The sequence below is a fragment of the Pleurodeles waltl genome, chromosome 12, assembly GCF_031143425.1.
Source record: "Pleurodeles waltl isolate 20211129_DDA chromosome 12, aPleWal1.hap1.20221129, whole genome shotgun sequence".
NCBI lineage: Eukaryota > Metazoa > Chordata > Amphibia > Caudata > Salamandridae > Pleurodeles > Pleurodeles waltl.
In genome coordinates, this window is record NC_090451.1 from 150,086,795 (window position 1) to 150,109,593 (window position 22,799).

Genomic DNA, 22,799 nt, shown 5'->3' on the forward strand with positions numbered 1-22,799 from the left:
GTCCCGGAGTATTCAGCTGGATTACAGCATTCCAATAGTAAGAATGGAAGTTTTTGGTGACTGTAATAGGGTACTCCAATTATCAGCAGAGATTACGTCCACCCCTAGAACACCTTGAAAATGCATAGGATCGGTGGAGACTCACTGGAGGAAGAACATTTTTATCTGTCCAGTCTAAAATGATTAGTTGATCAAAGCTGACAGTCCTCATAAAGTGACACACAATTTGTAAATAGCTTTGCCTTGTCTGAACAAGATGTGTCTTTGATTCAATTTTGCAAGTCGCTGTGCTTTCCAGTTTAAGGATTGAAATGTCTGGGAGTGTCACTGGACATGACGTTTGGAAAATTATTTCCCCCTAAGGAAAGAGTGTCCTCATTAATTCTGAAATGTCTTCTTCATGATTCAGATATTCACTGGTAGAAAGGGTTCTTCTCTTTTGGCTACAGTAGCTTTATGAAGTTTCACCTCAAAAGCAAGGTTTTTAAATGAGGCATCTGCAAAGTGCCTCATGCATCGGTGAAACCAGATCACAACAATGGGTGAACAACCGCCTCACAAAGTTATAAAATCTCATCAATGATGGTGGAAAAGTGCCTGTCTTTTGCATGTGATTCTGTTTTATCAAGCTCTGACTCAACCCATTGTCACACATGTCTCTGCTGGATTTGTGAGCACATTCAGGAAATCAAATGCTTTTAACAAGGAAGGTTGGAGAAGGAGGCATTATCTCATGCAGAAAATCAAAGATAACACTCTAAGCGAACTCTATGAACAAAGTCCCAAACCGGTCTTTTTGAAATGGGGGTTTTCCTCAAATAGACCTATTTTCACAGCTATGTACACAAAAAAATGAGGCTTTGCATCCAATTGCCTGTATCCAAGGTCATTGGTGAATGCTCTTGATGAACTGGTCTTGGAATTTTGCAGCATGAATCTTTTCTGGCTTCACATGCTGTGCATTATTCCTTCCTCTAGTGGTTACTTCCTGTGTTCTTCACTATCTTGCAGTCCTTCTTCTCTTTCAGATTTTTGTTGGTGTATGTCGACAACAGCTCCATTTGGTGTCCCCTGTGGCGTTGTCTTGCTTACTCCAGAAGCTCCCACATTTGTTCGCCATCTTCAGTTTTGTTTTTTCTGCCATTGGTTGTGAAAGCCTACCGAAGGATCTCCAACACAGAAGTTTGGGAAAAAAAATCCCAGAATTCGATGAAATGTTCACTGGAATCGTTACCATCACCGACCGAGAACATCAGGAGTAAGACTAGGAGAAGAAAGTTGAATTTCTCCAGTGAGGAGGAATATAGTGTCACTGAGGGAGCAGGGGGAGAGACTTTGGATACAGAAGTAAAAAAGCATTCAGTAACAGGCATCGAAAAAGAAGAGAGACAAGGTAAGAGATCATCGGTCCTGAAAAAATTGTCTGAGTCAAAAAGATCTGACTCTAGGATGTCAAAGGAGGCCTCTGTGTTGACACACTCACTGACTGCAGGCACACCCTGAGACAAGAAGCCCCACAGATCCCTCAAGGGGGAGTCCAGTGGAGGAAGCACTCCAGAAAAACCCAAGGCATAGCAGAACGTACGGGGAAAAAGATGCTTCAATGTAAAAAAAAAAAAAGATGGGTCAAGAGCAGAACACTAAAGCTCGATCGCTATGTAATTGAAAGAATCTTCAAAGTACAAAAGGAAGACTCTGAGTCTTAACTTTGAAGAAAAGATTGCCAAAATTGAGACGAAGCTGAAGTAACTAGAGGCAGAGATGTACGCTCTTCTCCAAAAGGAGGAGTTTGGCAAGAGTCCAAAGGGATTCAGGATCCCACAAAAAACTGAAGGAGACTTTAGAGAAGGAGATCGAAGATTTACAACCCTTGCTCACTCCTGAGCCTCAAAATAATGAGTAAAAGCTCTTCTATGAAGAATATTATTGAACAAGCAGAAATGTATCAGGGTACAGAGGAATCTAAATAAATCGAGTCACAATGGCAAGACCTCAAGACAGATTCACTTGAGGTGGGAGTCGAGAGTTATTCATCAAGACCTTCGCCTCCAGATGATATTGGAATGTATAATTAGGCCATCAAGCATGCAGCTGACAAGTTTGGAGCACAACTGGTAGAGGACAAGCCACAGCCCTGTTTCCTGCTGGAAACATTACTGCCCAGCCAGGCAAGGAGTCAGTTTCTACCTATACTCACTAGTATCCTTGACAAGGATAAGGAGGGATTCAGGGAGTCAGCTGCTTGCAGAGCTGTTACTCAAAGGGCTGAAAAGAAATATAAGTACTCCTCAAAGGATCTGGCATACATCAGGGGTTCTGTCCCTGCGGATTCGATAATCTGCAGCCAGGAAAAGGATGAACATTCCCACAATTTCTGGCACACTGCCACATAAGGGAAGCAAAAGAATGAACCTCATAGGTCGCAAAGTTGAACAGTGCTGCCAACCAGTGGAGCATTGCAAATTCAAATGTGTTATTAAACAAATCTTCACACCAGCATTGGAGGGGGTGGGCGAACCCATGAAGCACCTTCCTGAGCAGTACCGGAAGAGGGCAGTACATTTAGCTGAAAGTGGCAAGAACATCGCCAACACCTGCTTAAAATCGTTATGGATGCAGCAGATACATCTATCTGCCAGATGATGATGGATGCAGCACTGGTTGAGAGTTTCAGGGTTTAAGCTGGAAGTTCAAGCCAATATTTTAAACACTCTATTGTACCTGGTACTCGCGAGGCAGCTGCCCAGGCTTCCGTGCTGTTGCTAGGCGGCAGATGGGGGCGCGTTTGAAAGAGGTTTCAACGGTTGCATGTCGAGCAGCCGCGCCCGGTCGCATTTGGAGACCGTGGCTTTTCAACCCTTTTTATCTACAATAAATATATTTGATCTTACCACACTCTCCTCGCCTACTTCATATTGGCGACGAGGATTGTGGTTTCCAAGCGCAGCGGGCCCAGTCAGCAGCACAGGAGCGGCTGCAAACGACATCCCCTGCAGCGTCCTCTTCGTTGGAAGCAGGATCGACGTTTACCTCGTCCTGCTCAAATCACAACAGACGTTTCCAGTCACATTTGGAAAAGCCTATCACAGCACCTCAGGGGAGTGGTTTTGATCTCCGGTGTTACTCCCACCAGATGTAAAAATCACCTCGACGCAAGCAAAGGAGATCGAAAAGCTACACAAAAACAGAGGTATGGAACTGCTCTGCAGGTGTTCAATTCTCTAGTATTTCAGCCACTTTACGGGCACTACTCTCGATTTCACAGTGTATGCGGACAGACAAGGATGAACAGATTTAAGGCACTACTCATAACGGTGCAACTTGTTGGGAAGCATTTAAGACTCATTGGTCTACAGATAGTTTTGGAGAACAAACAAAAGTTATAGAGAGAAAGAACGCTACTTTTTTTTTTCTGCTTAGAGATTTTTGGGTTTTTTATTCTAACTACCTTAAAAAACTTTCTTCTTTTTTTTTTCTTTTTGTGGGGGTTGCATCATGCAATCTGTTCTGCCCCCACCACCATTTCTAGAGAGCCCTGGTGAACCACCAATAGTTTGGAGGCAATGGTATGATGCTTTTGAAACCTATTTAGGGGCGATTGGAGCATCACGGTACAGGCCAGAATGGAAAAAATGTCTTCTTCTCCATTTCATTGGCTTCGAAGGGAGAGCTATTTTCAAGCACATACCAGACTTACAACTGGATGATGGTGAAATGGATGAGTATGAAATTGCGGTGAAGAAAATGAGCAACAGGTGTGATGCACCTCCCAGCTCGGTGGTGGCTAGGCACAAGTTTTTTAAAAGAGAACAACGCTCCAGTGAAGATGTAGACACTTATATTTCGGCGTTGCGCCTTCTGGCTGCGGAATGTCAGTTTGGAGCGCTGGGTGATCAACTCATCAGAGACCAATTTATTTGTCAAGGGACAGATAAATCTATCAGACAGAAGTTGTTATCGCTGGACAATCCAACATTGGTGGAGATGATAAGAATTGCAAAGAGCATCGAATCTTCTATCAAGTCCTCCAAGGAAATAGAATTGGTGACGACTAGCAGAGTTAACGTTGTCATCAACAAAGATGACAAAAGGACTGTGGTAAAATCAAGTGGACAGGAAAAACAATAAGCTCGCCAATTCCAACATTTTTTTCAAACAAAGAAATGTTTGTTTTAGATGTGGTAATATGATGCATCAAAAGGGATTTAGGAGTTGCCCAGCATTGAATGTCCAATGCAGGAGCAGTGGCAGGGTGGGGCATTTTGCCAAAGTCTGTCAAGGTAGAAAACGAGAGTCTGTCATGATGGTGATGGAAGAGAATGAAGAAGCGGTGGAGCACCTCATGGGAGAGGTTCAGGATATGGTTTTAGTTGCTGATGGAGCAGTTAAGTCTGGTGATCTGGATAATTGTGTGGATCCCTATGTATGTATGCATAAGAGTAGGAGACAAGTCATTGCATTGGCTGGTAGACTCAGGGGCTAGGATTACCATGATTACCCTGGACTTGTTCAAGCAGAATTGGGGAGAGCGTGCCCTTGAGCCGGCAGACAGGGCTCCAGTGCCCTATGAAGGGAGGAAGATTGAACTTCAAGGTTTTTTTTTAGGACATTTTTGAGTTTAAGGGGAGACACATACATGAGAAGATCTATGTAGCAGCAAGAGGGTTGAACATTTTTGTCTGGTTCCATCAGGGCCTGTTTGGAATGGTGTTGCGCCCAGGTACGTCTGAACAGTTTGCAGTGCTTAGAGAAACGGAGGAGATTGAAGACCTTCTCAATTAATTCCCTAAAGTGTTTTCAGGTGAATTGGGGAAGTTGAAAGGTTTTAAACATAAAATAAAAGTCAAAGTGAATGCTGCTCCAGTCAAACATAAAATTAGGTCTGTGCCCTTTAGCATGAGAGAAGATTTGGAAAAGGAACTGGAAAGTTTACAGAACAAAGGGATTGTAGAACAAATTGAATCCTCTTTGTGGCTTTCTCCGTTAGTAGTAGTTAGGAAAAAGAATGGGGAATTGAGAATTTGCGTGGACTTGAGAGCACTCAACAGAGAAATATGGGTGGACTCACATCCCCTACCTAATATCAATGAAATGTTGTCCACCAATAAAGGTGCAAAAATCTTTACGAAGTTAGATTTGGCTAGTGCATATCATCAGGTGGAACTTGATTCGGAGTTCAGGTACTTAACAGCATTTGTGTCACACTTTGGTGTTTTCCAATTCTGCCGTATGCCGTTTGGGCTGGCATCTGCAGCCTCGGTGTTTCAAAGAATTATGTGTACACTGTTAAAGGGGATTTCCAGCGTGGTGGTTTTTCAGGATGACGTACTAATTCACGCACCTGATCAGCAGGTGCATAACAAGATTCTAAGAGAAGTGTTGCAGAAATTCATGGCTCATGGAATTGTTCTTAGGAGAGAAAAGTGCCACTTCATGAAGGCGTCGGTTGAGTACTTGGGTCATGTGATAAGTCAGGAGGGTGTTAGCCCAAAACCCGGTTTGATTGATGCTATCAAAGCAGCTCCCCCACACAGACTGGTGTGAAAGTGTTTTTAGGTATGTGTGAGTTTTACTCTCAGTTTATACCGGAGTATGCTAGTCGGGTGAGAGTCTTGTCCAATTTATTGAAAGAGAAGACCAGTTTTGAGTGGGGTTCAGAATGTGAAAAAGCGTTTGAGAATATTAAAATCCAGTTGACGCAAGCCAAAGTGCTGAAACCGTATGATAAACGATTCCAATGTTATCTAACGGTTGATGCTAGCAATGTTGGACTGGGGTGGTGTTGACTCAAATGATTGATAGTGTTGAAAACACCATTAGTTTTGCGTCTAGAGTATTAAGAACACCAGAAGTGCATTATTCTGCCATCGAAAAAGAGCTGCTGGCCTGTGTTTGGGCCATTGAAAAATTCATGAGTTACGTGTGGGGGAGGCATTTTGTATTGAAACCAGATCATAAACCTCTAGTTTCGATCTTGAAGGGGACCAACAACAAAACAGGTACACCCAGGATTGCTAGATTAGTAGCGAGGTTGATGCAGTATGATTTCGAAGCCATGCATATACCCGGGGGAAGGAATGTAAGAGCTGATTATCTGTCGAGATTTCCCAGTCTGATTAGCCTGACGTCCGATGAAATTGTGGACGATGAATGTTGTATGATTGCAGATGTTGAGGTTGATCAGGTGTGTGTGTGTGTGTGTTCTGAGTCAGAGTGGAAGGAGAAGTTGGCTGAGGACAATGACCTGTGCGCAGAAATGAGGTTTATAGTTGAGGGCTGGCCTTATGAGAGGGGTTTGACGATGGCGGTTAAGCCATTTTGGAAAGTTTCTGATGAGCTAACAATTAAGGAGGGCATTCTCTTGAGGAACGACAAACTCATTCCTCCGGAGGTGTTGAGTTCATTACTGAAGAAGGCGCATGAAGGTTATTTGGGGGCCACTTTGACCAAAAGACGAGTTAGAGACAGCTTTTGGTGGCCTCGCATTGGACAGTGAAATCGAACAATTAGTAAGGAATTGTGCCGTGTGTTCAAACTCCGACAAGAGTTTGAAACCTGTGACACCACCCCTTATGCCTATTGGTTGCCCTGGAGGTCCCTGTCGCAAATTGGGTGTTGATATGGTGGGACCTTTTCACTCGCTCAATTGCAAGCTATGGTATGCGTACGTTGTGGTTGACTATTTCTCGAAATGGCCTTATGTCAAATTTGTACAGGAGCCAAATGCAAAGGTTCTTGTGACTTTCTTAAGGGAAGTGTTTATGAATGAGGGGTTTCCGGAGGAAGTCATTTCGGATAATGGTGTTCAATTTGTGTCTGAGGAGTTCAAAGCATTTTTGAAGCAAGGTGCAGTTAAACATTTGAGATGTTCCCTTTATCAACCCCAAACGAATGGTTTGGTAGAGAGGTTCAACCGTGTCCACGGAGGTCCTTGTTTGTTTGTTTAACATCCAGTTTAATCGAATAACTCGAGCGGTGCCGCCACCCTCATTAACCGCTCGTCACCTTCAAAACACGACATTTGTTTTCTCATCGCACGAGCGCGTTCAGGACTCAAATAAACGCTCGAGCTCCCTTAACCTGCTCGTGCACAATCTAATATATCACATCCCCCTCCGTCACCACACTTTTTTTTTTTTTTTTACCACAAGGTTACAACAATATTAATCAAATATTACAAAAAGGATAATAAACCGTTCAAATAAATAGAAAATATAACAATTAACCATAACTCAAAATAAACTAAGGAAGATACACTTCAAGGGAAATTTCATTTCCATTTCATAATTTTTTTCTTTTCCTCACATAGTCATAAGATTTCACAGATGTTTTTTTTTTTTTTTTTTTTTTTTTTCGTCTCTCACATAGTCATTCAAATAAGCAGGTGGTCTTCTCACTCTTCCACTCCTGAACTCTATCTTATTTCCTTCTTTCTCCACACATGTTTGTTCCTCCAGATCCTCCATCCCATTCTCATTCGAAGCGTCAGCACCCGGTCTCTCAGCACCTTCCTCAGATAGCATAAACCCACTACATTCTTCATCTTTATCAGTAACATTTAAGTTTCCTGCACCTCATCCACCTTTCTCATATAAAGCCACCCTCCTTTTGTTCCATTTAGTGCCATTGGCCAAAACCACATAAAAATTCCCTACATGTTTAACCTCAAAAGGGCAGCGAAACTTTGTCCAACCTGCCTCCACACGTCCATCCTTGACTTTCACCCAATCGCCAACTTGTATATCGGAGCAACCGCCTGTCTGTGGCATCTCCACCTGATTCCTTAGTTTGGTCCGATCACCCTCCAACCAACCAGGCACTAACTTCGATCTGGCCTTACGCCCTCTCATAAACTCAAATGGCGTTTTTCCCTTATCTCTCAACTGCGTGGTACGATGAGCCCAGATCGCCTCCTGTACAACAGAACCAACATTTTGGTTTCCCTGCACAGCCAACTGAATTGTACCCTTGACCATACAATTCATACGCTCCACAATACCGTTGGCTTGAGGATTATAAAGTGCAGTACGCCTATGAGTGATACCATGGGTTAACAGAAACTCCTTCATCTCCAAGGAGGTCAACTGTGTCCCATTGTCGGTAAAGAGTGTATGGGGACAACCTTCCCTCCGAAACAGGACCTTTAATACAGAAATAGTACTTTTTGTTTACACTTCCCTCATAAATTCAACCTCCACCCACTTAGAAGACACATCCACCAGGACTAAAGCAATTTTTTTATCATGACCCACCCCAGGCAGAGGTCCAATAAAGTCCATTTAAACAGTATGCCATGATTCACCTGGATCTTCAGTATGCCCCAACCAAGATTTTTTTCCCAGCTTTAGCCTTTTTTTCCACTCTCCTTACACTGAACACACTCTTCCACCCATTGAGCAGTTTGCAAATCGACCCCGGCCACCAAAAGTTTTCCTTAACTCTTCATTGAGTCAATGTTTGTCCCAAATGCCCTTCATGAGCCAATTGTATAATTTTCCTTCGTAGCTTTTCCGGAGGTACAAATCTGTCACCCCTCATTATTACACCTCTGTCCCCCAAAGACAGCTCATCCAAAACCTTGATGTAGGGCCTTACCGACACTGCCACAGCACTCTCTCTCCTTCCTCCCTCAACAATCATTTTGCTCATGTACTGCAGTACCAAGTCATCGCTCAACCCTCGCAACCACTCTTCTTTAGAGAAGGCCACCACTCCATGTTGCACCAAGTCCTCCACTAATTGCACCGCTCCTTCTTCCTTCATCAGTAGTGCCTCGCCATCAACCAATTTCTAATCCACAGCCATTCGTGAGAGAGAATCAGCCTGTACGTTCCTCCATCCCTGAATGTATTCAACATTGTATACATACTCCTGCAAGCGAGCTGCCAATCTGGCCAACCTCGCAGAAGCCTTACCAGCACCACCTGCTGATAACACTTTAACTAAAGGTTTGTGGTCAGTTCTCAACTTGAAAGAAATGCCCACCAAAAATGTTCTAAAATAGTCTACTGCCCACGCAGCCGCTAAAGCCTCCCACTCAATCACCAAGTAGTTCCTCTCACTCTCAGTGAGAGAGCGCGAAGCAAAAGCTACCGTCCTCTCTGCCCCGTGGTGAATTTGAGACAAGACAGCACCTACACCAGACACACTAGCATCCACCGTCGGTATAGTGGGAGAAGAAGTTTCAAAGGGTACTAAAATCTTTGCAGCACACACCTCTTGCTTTATATTATCAAAACACTCCTGTTGCACTTCTGGCTACACAAAATTGCAACCTTTGCGCAGTAACATTCTCAACCCCTCTGTTTTGTCAGCAAAATTCTCAACAAATTTAGAGTAGTATTCTATGAGACCCATAAAGGTCCTCAACTCATCTTTGTTTGGAGATAGAGTTTGATGGCCTCCAATAAATCTTTTTTCGGTTTAACTTCTTCGCCCGAAATGGTGTGTCCTAAATATTCAATCTCTTTAGTCAAGAAAACACACTTCTCTTTTCTTAGTGTTAGTCCCACCGTCAAAAGTTTCCTTAATACGTTCCTTAAAATTTGATTATGTTCCTCAATAGTTGACGCAAAAATTAAAATGGCATCCTGAAGGAATAAGACATTACTGAGCACCGTGGATGAAAGCCTTAATCAGAGGAAAAAAGACAATGAAACAGCAAAGTCTATGGGTGCACTGCAATTTCTGGGTGGCATACGAAGGGGTACCTTTGCAACAAGAAAACCTGCCCCAGAGGAAGTGTCTAGGCAGAAGACTCCCATCAAACATTCCATGGCAGCAAGAAATCTGCAACTTCACAACAAAACTGGCACTATCCACAACAGGGATGCCAGCCCTTTCGGGAAAGAGGCAAGTGACGAGAGCAACTACACAGAGCTCAATTCCCACAAACCAGTGACTCTTCAACAAGTTTACTTTCACAAATTTCATCTGTGAAAGTCTGAGACGAGCAATCCAAATTTCTTCACAAAACTCCTGTAGATGGAAGGATAAAACAACTTTCTCCAGCAGTGGAAAAAGATAATTTAAGACAAATAGATACTAAACACAGTTCAATTTGGATATTACATAGATCTAACAAAATTTACACCAGCAAGAGGACCAAGGACAAAAGTGCATTCCAGAGAAGAAAATCAAGGAGGTAAAAGATTTTCTGGACAAGGAGGCAATCGAACGGGTCCTGAAACAAGAAATGAACAAGGGAAATTACTCAACCTACCCTGGTTCTCAGGCTCTTAAACAGATTTATAAAAAGTCAAGCTGACAGCCTTACAGGAGGTCACTCCACAGTTACAGCAAGGAGATTGCATGGCAGCAATAGACTTAAAATATGCTTACTTGCACATTCCAGTGAACACAAAGCATAAGACATATGTAAGGTTTTGGGTGAGCAAAACTTATCATCAGTTCACAGTACTGGCATTTGCGATACAATCGGCACCAAGAGTGTTTACAAAGTGTTTGCCGGTAGTAACAGAACACTCAAGGAAGGGATTACATGTATACCCATACCTCAACGATTGGTAGTAATAGCAAACTCATATAACAAGTGCAGACAGGACGGTCAGCAAGTAATGGAGACCCTTTACACACAAGGTTTCTCATGGAATATAGAGAAATTCTCTTCAGAACCGGAACAAGCAAAAGTTTTCTTGTGAGCAAGAATCAACACCATTCAAGGGAAGTTGTACCCAACGAGAAGACAACACAATCCCCACTGACAGAAATTCACCACTACTGCAAGGGGCAAGCTTTGACAGCGAGTACAGTTGGGAAGCTGCTAGGGAAGATGGCTTTGTGCTTCCCTTTAATTCCATATGCAACATTTCACATGAGACCAATACAGGAATTGCTTCAAGAACAATTGTCACATGCAACTAGGAGCTAGGAATATCTAGCAAGAAAAGAGAATAGCACTACCGAGAAAGGTGCCAACCCACAATGGAATCTAAATGTGATACTCAACTAATGAAGAAAACCTTCAAACGTTTGCACCAAGCTAATTTACAAATGCTAACCTTAAAGACTGCTTTCTTATTGGCTACCACTTCACTAGTCAGAGGAAATGAGTTACAGGCACTTACAAGAACCCTATGTTCAAATTCACAAAGATGGGATTGTCATGAGAACAGACCCTGAATTTTTGCCAAATGTCATTTCGAAATTTCACATGAATCAAAGTATACAAATTCCAAGTTTTTTTTTTCAAGAGCCAAAAACTCATGCTGAAAGAGCTCTACATACAGTAGATGCATGGCATGCCGTAATGTACTACATACAACAAAGGCAAGCAGAAAAACTCAACTATTCGTATCATTTGCAGATAGTTTCTTTGGAAGATCAGTAACTAAAAACACAATTGGAAGATGGTTTGCACAACCAGTTCAGTTGTGCCACACTTACGCATGAGAAACTTTAACTGTGGCACCAAAAGCGCATTCAACACAAAAGAAAGGAGCAATCATTGCCTTCCTGGCAAATATACCATTGAAAGAAATCTGCTTGGCAACAGCATGGTCATCAGTACACACACATTTACAAAACATTACTGTGTCGACATACAGATGAACAAGGAAGCTCACATAGGACAAAGGGTTTTATGACATCTGTATACAAGTCAATGCCCATCTCCAACCCAACCACCACCAGGTTAGAAACCACTACAAAAGCAATGCACAGCATGTGACTCCTGAAAGATTCATGCTGCAAATGTAGGTTTATTATCTGCAGGTGTGGTGTTGCAGCCTGAAGAATTTTCTGGATTCAATAGCGACCCTCCCAACTCCTCCAAGAAGATGGAGAGAAGAAGCAAAAAAAAAAAAAAGAATCTGAAGATGCTGAACAAAGAAGTAAGCAGGACGATGTCATAGGAGACACCAAATGGAGCTGCCGTCAACGCCCACCAACAAACAAAAATCTAAAAGAAAATAAGGATCACAAAATAGTGGAGAATTCCAGAGCCAACCACTAGATAGCAGAATAACGCACAGCATGTGAATCCAGAAAATACTTCAAGCTGCAAAACTTCACCTACAGGAAAGAAACTAGGGCCCATATTTATACTTTTTGTGATGCAAAACTGCAGTTTTCCGTCAAAGTATAGGGCTGGCTTGCGTAATTCCAGAGTGCCAGCCGGGCACCGAATTTATGGAATGGCCGAAGCTGGCGCAGAGTGTGGGCTAGTGCAAAAAAAAAAATGACAGGCTAAATTTGGGGCTATGGGGTTAGCACCATTTTTTAGATGGGAACTCCTACCTTGCATCTCATTGACGCAAGGTAGGTTCACACATCTAAAAAATGTTGCGAACTCCAATATTTTGGCGTTAGACAGGTCTAACGTCAAAATATAAATATGGAGTTCTTTTTGCGCCAAATTTGCGTAACAAAAATGACGCAAATGCGGTGCAAATGGAATATAAATATGCCCCCATATGCTTTTCTGTATGCCTTTCTCCCATTCTACTGACAGTATCAGTTCTGTTAAGGGTCCGATCATTCAAATGGCACTAATAAGAGTATCCGCTACAATTCTCCCACCATCACCCCATGGTACTCCTAAGAGCGGAAGGATGACTTTGTGTGTGCCTCAGTTGGGACTTCTGACTCAAGATTCCTACAATTTCAAAGAAGGATTACAAGTAACCTATTTTTACTCCAGTATTGGAACTTTCATACATTCACATGCTTCAATCATTCCCCGTCGTCGAGATGGGAGTCCCTGGTACCTTAGAAAACATAATATCTCAATAGACATAATAATAAAGGCCCATGGCCTTACTCTTAAGTAATCTATCCAAGTCATTATGTAAAAGATGCCTAAACTGTAGAGTCTACTAAACAGATGACCCCACCCTCTAGAACCCTCCTGAGAGAAGCTCCAGTCCCTCAGATTTTCTATCGCACATTGTGCTAGGGAGTCTCCATTGAGTTCTGCTCACTTTTTTCATGTTTGGAATAGATTTTTCCACTACATCATATATACTCAATTGTCTTAGTGTTTTCACACTTAGAACACCTCTGGACTCACCTTATCTTCATAATGTCTGACAAGAAGAGGAAAGGTCTTTTTTAGAGCTTCCAGTACTTGTGGAAAGAAAATACTTCACTCTGAAGACCCACATAGAGAGTGCATATACTGCCTCTATCCTGATCAATCTGCTAAAGAATGTAAGGTATGTAATACTGTTTCTTCCAAAACACTGAAGGATAGAGATGGAAGATTACTAATATGGCTACTGAAGCTTAAAACCATGAAAAACACTGTCTCAGCTTCAGACAGTGAGGAGTCTTCTTGGTCTTCCAAAAGGTCACAAAAGAGGGAAAGATCACCTCATTCTGATAAGGGTTCAGAACAGACCTCTAAAACTTACAAAAAGACCACTCGGCTCTGGTAATGGCAGCAGCCTTTCATCATAACTCCACAAAGAGAAATCTTTCTCTTCAAAAACAGAAAGAAAAGACTGACCTTCTACTTCAAAGAAGGTTTCTAAGCCTTCTTCAGAACCATCAACACTGCCACCTAAGGTAATTCATACATTTAAAAAACCTCCAGCTGACAGACAGTCAACGACAATTCCACCGTCCATGTGCTCATCGTCGTCGACACCGTTGTTGACAAAGACATATATGGTGGCTTTATCAGCGACGATGACATCCACTGTCTCCTGCTTATCAGCTATTTCCTCTCGCTCGTCGGCGTTGAAGATAAAATTGTCGATAATGACAACACCATCGTCGACTATCATCTGAGTGATGCCATCGTCCACGACACAGCCTACTACAACCAATGTCAGGTTTACACACAGTAACAACTTCGTCAATGACTTCGCCAACGGCACTGTCAACGACACCGTCAAAGAGAAGAAAAAAATCAGACTTCAAACAAAAGTGATGAGTTAGCACCACGCAGCACGTCTCCAAGTAAGATCACACCCTTAGTCCCATCGCATCTTTTGGAAGAAGATGTGGATGAAGAGGGACCATTTGGGGTGGCTCATTGTCCTTCTCGGCTCCTGGTCACATATCAGGAAGAAGAGGAATATGACCAAGAGTATGATCGACAATATTATGCTCCTCAGCTATACAAACAATATGTTCAAGAGGAGATGGAGTGTCTTCCAAGCTCTCTCATTACTGACCTCCAACGTATGTTGTCTGACTACAAGAAGAGTTTTCCATCAACAGCACAGTCGGGAAACATTCAACAGAACCTCCATCTTCCTTTCCTCATCCTTCCTCTCCAGTACCGAGACCTACTTCTTCACCCAGGTCAGTGAGAAGTACCCCGCAGAGAACATTTCAACAGGACACAGATTGCTCTGAGGAGGAGAGGAAGGAAGGAGAACTTTAGGACTCACAATCTGAATGGGATAACTACCTAATCTCAACTCCATCATCTCCATTGCCTACTCCTGTGGATTCACCCCCAGGAGACATTGGGAGTTTCCATAATTTGCTTGAAAGGACAGCAATGAGATTCGTGCTACCCATGCCAACTAAACAAATGGATTGTTTCCTCTATGATTTTAAGGACCCCCTTCAAAAGAGTGTACGATCCATACCTGTTGTAAGTTACATCTGGGAAGAAGGTTTAAAGGTGATGAAGAACCCGGCCACAGTACCTGCCGTCTTACCAAGACTAGACAAGAAGTATAAAGCCCCAGGAGGGGTTCCAGCATGTCTAATTGGCCATCTGAAACTGGATTCAGTAATAACACAGCGGCGCAGAGGCATTCAAAGAATCCATCAGCACCAATTACAGCACTTCCAGACAAGGAAGGAAGAAAATTAGACAATATTGGAAAAAGATTTTCCTCCATGTCTAGGCTGACGGTTAGGGCAGCAAACACCTTAGCTGTCTTGGGTAGACATGACAGACATATGTGGGCCAGCTTCAGGAAGACTCAGTCGGAAGCAAAAAAGATCTTGTTAGAGGAGAGCGCACCTTGGCGGAGATCATCCACAGCGCGATGAATATTGCTACCACTGCTTTTAGACAACTAGCAGGTGTGGTGGTCCTCCGTAGGCAAGGCTGGCTTAAAGCTACTACTTTTAGATCAGAAGTGCAGAATAGGATATTGAATCTTCTGCTTGATGGTGAGGTTCTCTTTGACAAACACATAGATGAATCCCTACAAGCGATTAAAACTGACACGGACATGGCCAGATCACTGGATACCCTTCAGTTTAAAAAGCTGCCTTTACGTGGATACAGAGGACGAGGAGTATCACCTTGTAGAGGAGGCTTTCAACACCTTCCTTACCCCTCCTACGCAACTCAGCAGTTTCATACACAATATTCACAAAAGCAACTACCCCAAGCGACCTACACACAATATCCTTCTAAAGGTAGAGCACGTGAAAGAAAAGAGACAGGCCGTCGCCAATGACCAGTTTCACGCTCCGTCTACCTCCTCACCACCAATTCTAAAAATAAGGGAAGAATATTCCACTTCTTTCTAAAATGGCAATAAGTAGCATCAGATGAATGGATATTAAAATAGTTCAATTTAGCCACACCTTAGAGTTAACCCAAATTCCACGATCACACCGTCCACATACCTCCATTCAAAAACATCTAAAGCAGTTCAAGTTGAAGGTCAAGACCATGCTAAGGAATGGAGCAATAGAAAGAGTCCCTTCTTCAGAAAAAGGGAGAGGATTCTACTCCAGTTACTTTCTAATACGCAAGAACTGGAAAGAATGTCGTCTCATCCTCTACCTCAGAGATCTCAAGAAATACCTCAAGCTTCAAACCTTCCGCATGGTCACGTTGCAGGATATTCTCCTTCGTATGAACCACAGAGACCTTATGGCAGCCCTGGATCTACAAGACACCTACTTTCATATCCCAATCTCAGCTGCCCACAGAAACTTCCTTTGATTTACAGTAATGGCAGCCATTTTGAGTTCTGTGTTCCTCCTTTCGACCTGAAATCAGCCCCCAGAATATTCACAAGGTGTCTGGCTCTAGTAGCAGCTTGGTTGAGGAAGCAAAAGCACCAAATATTTCCGCATTTAGACGATTGGCTTAAAAAAAACAAAATCGAGTCGGACTCCTCACAACAAGACAAAAGCTTGCATGGAATTATTCAGTGAACTGGGTCTCACTCTAAATTGAAACAAATCAAATATTTTGCCAACAAGAGTAACCACTTTCAAGCCCTTTTTCACATTGGAAAGACAAACCAAACTTATGTCCTTAGCAACCCAGGTTCAAAGAAAAGTTTATTTCAGTACGCAGTTACAAATCTTTTGGGGGATGATGTCATCTTACATTCAGCTAATTCAATTTTGCTCCTACAGGAGGAATTAGGCCTTCAGTGGGTGCCAAAGTGGGACTCAACAACATTATCGCACTCGCTCCACACATGATCAAAACACTCCACTGGTGGACAAAACAATCGGACTTTGCGATAGGCCTTCCTTTTCTACTTCAACGATCCCAGCTGGTCGTTACCACGTACGTCTCTCTGAAAAGGTGTGGGGCATATCTACAAGACCCACAGGTCAGCAGAAGGTGGAAAAGCTATCTTCAAAAATGTCACATCAGTTTCTTAACGCTCAAAGCAGTATATCTGGCTCTACAAGCTTTCCTCCCAAGAATAAAACAATCTGCTGTTCTCATAAGGACATACAATACAACCACAATGTATTACTTGAACAAGCAGGGAGGAACAAGGTCTCTTCTCTTATTTTGAGAATCACAAAATATTTGGAATTGGGCTATTCAAAATGGGATCAGTTTAAGAGCTGAACACCTACAGGGATATAAAACGAGATAGCAGACACCCTCGGCAGACTAACATCATCCTGCCACAAGTGGGAATTGAATCAAGAAGCTCTCGATCAAGTCTTCGAAAAATAGGACAAACCCAACCTAGATCTCTTTGTGACCCCGAAGAACACCAAATGCCGCTTCTACGATAGCTGGGATCACCATCCGGGGTCATGGGGGGAATGCCTTTTTGATGGGATGGTGCGGAATATTTGCCTACGCTTTTCCACCCATTCCCCTGATTTCAAGAGTGCTCACGAAAATCAAGAGAGAACGTTACAGACTAATCCTGATAGCCCCATATTGGCCTCACGAGCATTGGTTCTCGGAACTGCTCCTACTCTCGGAAAGATACCGCGTTCCGCTGAAAATCTCACCTAATCTGTTAACGATGAATGAGGGTTAAGTTCTACACCCGGACCCCGAGTCACTAAAATTATCAGCTTGACTCCTGAACTCAGTGAGTTTGCCCACTTACATTTTCACCCAGAATGTAGAAAAATACTCTCAAACGCCAGGGCTGATAGCACAAACAAGACTTCCTCTTCGGAGTCGAAGAGGTTTTGTTTGTGGTGCCAGAAAGACCAGATAAACCCTCTATTGTCAGCATCATAAGAGATATTGCCCTATTTCCTACATCTGGCATCCTCAGGATTAGCTTGTGCATCCATTAGAGTGCACCTGGCGGCCATGTCTCATTTCAGACGTTCCCAACATCTCCTTCTTTATGGTACTCCAGGTTAATAAAAAAAAATTCTGAAAGGATTGTTTAGAGTTTTCCCGCCAGTAAGACCTCCCCCGCCTTCCTGGCAACTCAACATTGCACTATCTCAGCTCATGAGATATCTATTTGAACCCATTCACATAACGAAATTGAAACACTTATGGTGGAATGTTACTCTACTGGTGACTCTTACTTCTGCTAGACGCATCAACAAGATCCAGGCCCTTACGATTCAAGAGCCTTTCCTTCAATTTAAAGACACCAGAGTAATCCTTCGCACAAACCCGAAGTTTATTACCAAAGTACCTACGGACTTCCACAGTAATGAGCCTTTGATCTTACAGACTTTCTTCCCGAATCCCTCGCCTCAAGCAGAGAGGGCTCTTCACTAGCTGGACATAAAAAGATGTATTAAGTTTTATTTGGAAAAAACCAAACACTTTTCGCAAGTTGAAACAATTATTTTTCCTTTATAGTGCACTTTGAAAAGGCCAACCCCTTTCGAAACAGGGCATAGCAAGATGGATCATAGCTGCTGTAAAATTGTGTCACAAGGCAGCTGGCAGACCTTTACAAACTTCAGTATGTGCCCATTCGACAAGATCCGTCTCAAAATTGATGGCAGTATTCGCAGGTGTACCTCTACAATACATTTGCAGAGCGGCCTCCTGGAAGAGTACACACACGTTTACAAGACACTATTGTCTGGAGGCAGTACCTCAAGTTGATTGGGCTGTAGGCCAAGCATCCCTGCGGCATCTTTTCCAGTAAAGGTGAGCTAACTCTAACTTCCCACCATTCTTGTTTTCTGGTACTTCACATTGCAAATTTTGATTGATTGCTTTTCTTTCATGTTTGTAAATACATTTATAATTGTATACAGAGATAAATAATTGTACAGATGTATTAATAGGTGAGTGTTTTACAGGTTGGAATAGTTAAGTACTCTATCATTTGAAATAGGTATCATTCAACTATTCTCATAATTTACTGACAGTGCAATGTCCCATGAATACTGCTTTGCATTGTGATTCAAGCATGTGAATTTATGAAAGTTCCAATACTGGAATAAGAAAATAAGTTACTTATTTATAACTATAGTTCTCCAGTATTGGAATCTTTCATAGATTCACATGCGACCCACCCGCCTCCTGGAGAAGCTCACCTTACTATTCTCAATACTTTTTTAATAATATGCACTAATACTTAGAAACTCTGAGGAACTGGAACTTCTCTCTGGAGGGTTCTAGAGGGTGTGGACATGTGATTGGTGGACTCAAACTTTTAGTCCCTTTTTAAATAATGACTTGGATAAATTACTTAAGAGTAAGGCCTTTGGCCATTATTATTATGTCTATGGAGAAATTATCTTTTCTAATGTACTGGGGACTCCCATCTTGATGACGGGGAATGATTCAAGCATGCAAGTATATGAAAGATTCCAATACTGGAGAACTATAGTTAAAGGTAAGTAACTTATTTTCTTCCTTGCCCAAGGAATACAAGAGAAAGCTTCACACCTTCTCAGAACCGATTGCGTAAGATGTGTTGCGTGTACTACATCGCCTTAATGACTGTTAAAGTACAAATTCTTCTCAGTTTAAGCTCAGAGTTTGTTGGTGGATGGGGCTACACATCTCCTGTGTAGCAATAACATGCTCATACCATTGAGGTCCCTGGGCGAAACATATCTCTCAGGTCTAAACCCCATGAAGTTAAAAGTAGAAATCATATGTTTAGAAATTCACCCTGGCTCCTGGGAATTATTCTAAGGAAGTAATCTTTAAACGATATCCATGTTCAAGAGCTAATGCTTTTTCTGTTTTACATTCCACAGTCTCAGCTGGTTTTGTTTCCAGGTTAAGCTGTTTTGTAACAGTAGGATTGAAAATATCTAAACTGAGTGGGAGGACCTACATTTCTTAATTACTGTCCAAGTGTTTCTCTTGCACCTGCTGAACAATTGATGCAAATCAAACTGAAGAGTTAAGTGGGGGAGACAAATCCATTCTGTTTCAGAGCTTTGACTCTGAAGATGTTCCAAGGGAAGCCTTCTCAATTTGTCTTTTTTCAAGTTCTTTGGCTCTCAGCTACATACAAGGCTTTTCACACAAGTCCTGTATCCGAGCTTGAATACCAACTCCTTTTTGGATTAAATTGGTCAGTGGGGCTTTAAAAACCTCTTCAAAGAATCCTCATTTTTCTTACACCTGCCAGATGTTTAGTACTGGCTACTCTGAATCTAAATGTGATCCCAATGAAAGAAGTACATCCATCTTTTATTGAGTGTTAGGCAATTCTCCATACCTACCACAGTCCGTGTTTGGGATAGAATCGGCCTATCCTGTTACATCGGAGTGTAGCAAAAACGTTGTCTCTAATATTGCGGAAACATGTTGGTGGTTCAGCATGCATCGCCTGAGCCTGGGGGACATTACCAGCCAATAAATGTATTGATTCATATATACATACAAAGTCTATACCCTAGAAAACTCTTGGTTCATGTTTAAATGTGTAATGTATTTCCAGTAAAATACATAAATAATGTGATTAACATGTATGTTAATGCAGCATTTGTTTCTTATTATTTCAGGATGAATTAAAATGAGCTAGTTGTAGTAAATATCCTGTTCTAAGTTCTTGTCTCATGGACTGGCCTCTCTTCTGCAGAATGCGCCTCTTATTTCCTTCTCTGCTTTTCTGTGCTGCTACTACTCCTTCCACTCACTTTTTCTTATATGCGCATGCTCCACATTTACCCCACACCTTCGCAGATATCTTTGTGTTCAGTCCTTTCTGTGCCACCTTGCTTTCCTCCTGGGTCCAGGCTCTCTGTCTGACTCAGACTGCTGCTGCGGATGTGGACCCCTGTCTTGTACGCAGTGCGACATACCATAAACAACCTGAGCCAACTTGAGGGAAGTGTTGTGTTTAATACACTCTATTTGTCTGCAGTTTCGTAAATTATTTTGTTCCAAAGTTAACACATTGTAAAGGAGCTCATTATTTTCACATCATATCAACTTAAACGTATCAAATTGACTGTTACAACTGGGTGACACATTTCCTTCATGTGGAGCTAAATGAAATGGCTGTTCTACTGAACAAGAAGCTTTTTGTAAAGTCTGTACTTTGAGTTGATGGATCATAGCTGTAAAATTCATCCTTTGAAGTGATTTGTTAGTGGTTGAAAAGCTACTGTGCTTTCTTCACATTTAGGAACTCTGTGCGCCTGGTAATAAGGAAGGTACAGTACGCCCCAGAGAAACCTGGCCCCCAGCCGATGGCAGAGACAACAAGGCATTTCCTGATGTCTGACCGATCGTTGCACCTTGAGGCCTCCCTGGATAAAGAGGTAAAAAGGTGATCAAAGTGGTGGGTGGGTGGAACCTAGGAAGGAAACATTGGTTTTGTAGTGAGAGTATTTTTAAGAGAAAGGAGGCATGTACAACGTTAAAGTTCCTTGCCTCTATGGCACCTTGCTACTTACATTTTCCTTCCTTCTGATGAGCCTCTTACATGAGTTTGACAAGTTCATTCAAAAAGCATGCATTTCTCGAGGTCTTGGTACGTATGGACCTTGGTCAGACCCACATTAAAAAAGATCCAAATGTAATATTGGAGCTTAATGAGATGGCTGTGATCCTACTAAATTACTCCTCTTGTAAATAGATGACTGTCTCGTCATTTTTGCCTTGAACTTAAAACCATGTGGCCCCTTGACTGACTACCTTTCAGGGCCTGGATGGTAAAAGGGATCCCTGAAGTGGTTGGTCTTGATTTAAATAAATAAATAAACTTTCAGATGTTAATTAGGTAATTGTGGGGGACTCTACTTCTAAAGCCTGTCCAGCCATGCTTGAGTTTTACTCAGCAGTTTTAATTTGTAAATTACCAATCAGTCTACACAGTTCCATGCTGCCCCTGCAGGGAATTATAATTGCAAATCAAATTCAGATGCACTAAAAGAGGGATTGCATTTGCTACAAATGAAAATAACCCCACCTCTTCAGTGCGAACCTGTAGACTGGATAGGGCCACATTACTGGTATAGCAAGGGAGGAGAAAACTTGGACATGCTGACTTTGTGTGTGCGTGACAGATGTTGATTTTGTTTATGACAGTGATAAAGGATGGGTGTGCTTTGTTTGCAAAGCCACCTCCAGTTCTCTCAGATTGCGCCTTTAATCTTGACACATGGACAGTCCACTGCATCAACTGAGACACTTTCAGAAAAGAACAACAGATCAATACCTTAGCTATCAAAGGAATATCTTTAATTTTAGGCCTAATTTTACAAAGCATTTGCTTTCTTAGTCTCCTTCATTCCTTCGTGTTAATGAAGGAATTAGCTTTCCTAACGGGGGAGGGGTGTCTTGTGATACAGATTTTCTGATTGAAATGAAACAATTTTATCGGTCTTTCACAGATAATGTGAGCTTAATAGCTTTTGGCATGTATCAATGTATTTTTATTTAGTTTGTTCTTCTGAAGGTATTTGGGCAGAATGGCTAGTGGCTAGGAGCGGAAAGACTTGCATTAGGCGTGCCTTATGAGGTTGTGCAAACAATAAATAACTATTGGCTGCCAGCACATGACACTCGTCACTAGAACTAGGCTGCTGATTGATCAAGATGGCTGAATTAAATGGCATGCCTGGAAGCGCGCACAAAGGGGGCGACCTTTGACTATGAATGGCTTTTAAAGTCTAAAAAAAAAAACCTTAGCTGCAATGTGTGTTCAGCCTGATTTCAACAAAGGTCGCCTTTCATTCTTCATTATTTTTGTGGAGATGGCCGAAGGATGCTTTGTTCAAGTACAGCTATTAAGGAAACAATTGCAAGTTTAGGCACTTTCGCTGTGGCTAGCCTCAGGCATGCATAGGTCATGTAATAATCAAAGCATCTTGGGCTGTGGAAAAGACCTAACTCCATCAACATGAAACTACTGAGGGAAGCCCTTCTGGCCCTTAGTTCCTCATCTTAGAGGGAAGGATCAATCTGTGTGCTATTTCAATTCAATTAAAACTTTAGATGTATATTTATAAAACAAATGAAAAGAGAAGAAAGGAACTTAATATGAATTACAATACATGGATACAAAATAACGCCATCTGGATAGTACCCAACAACGGTTGAATATCCTAATGAATTAAGCTGTGCATATATAGCTGCCTTACACACACGCATGCGGTTACACTCATAGCTGTATACTCACACATCATCAATCTTCTGGATACATTCGCTATAAAGTTTACGAAGGGGTTGCCAAACGTCCGGGGCCTTGTCTAAAGGC

General features: G+C 42.2%; 1 protein-coding gene across 2 annotated transcripts in view; it reads left to right on the forward strand.

Moving 5' to 3' along the window:
* The window catches only part of ARRB2 (arrestin beta 2), a 305,471-nt gene that overhangs the window by 129,794 nt on the left and 152,878 nt on the right, over positions 1–22,799 (forward strand). For both annotated transcript variants that reach the window (XM_069217995.1, XM_069217994.1), the window contains exon 8: positions 20,724–20,859. In XM_069217995.1, the coding sequence (XP_069074096.1) occupies positions 20,724–20,859 (136 nt within the window). The remainder of the gene's footprint in view (positions 1–20,723; positions 20,860–22,799) is intronic.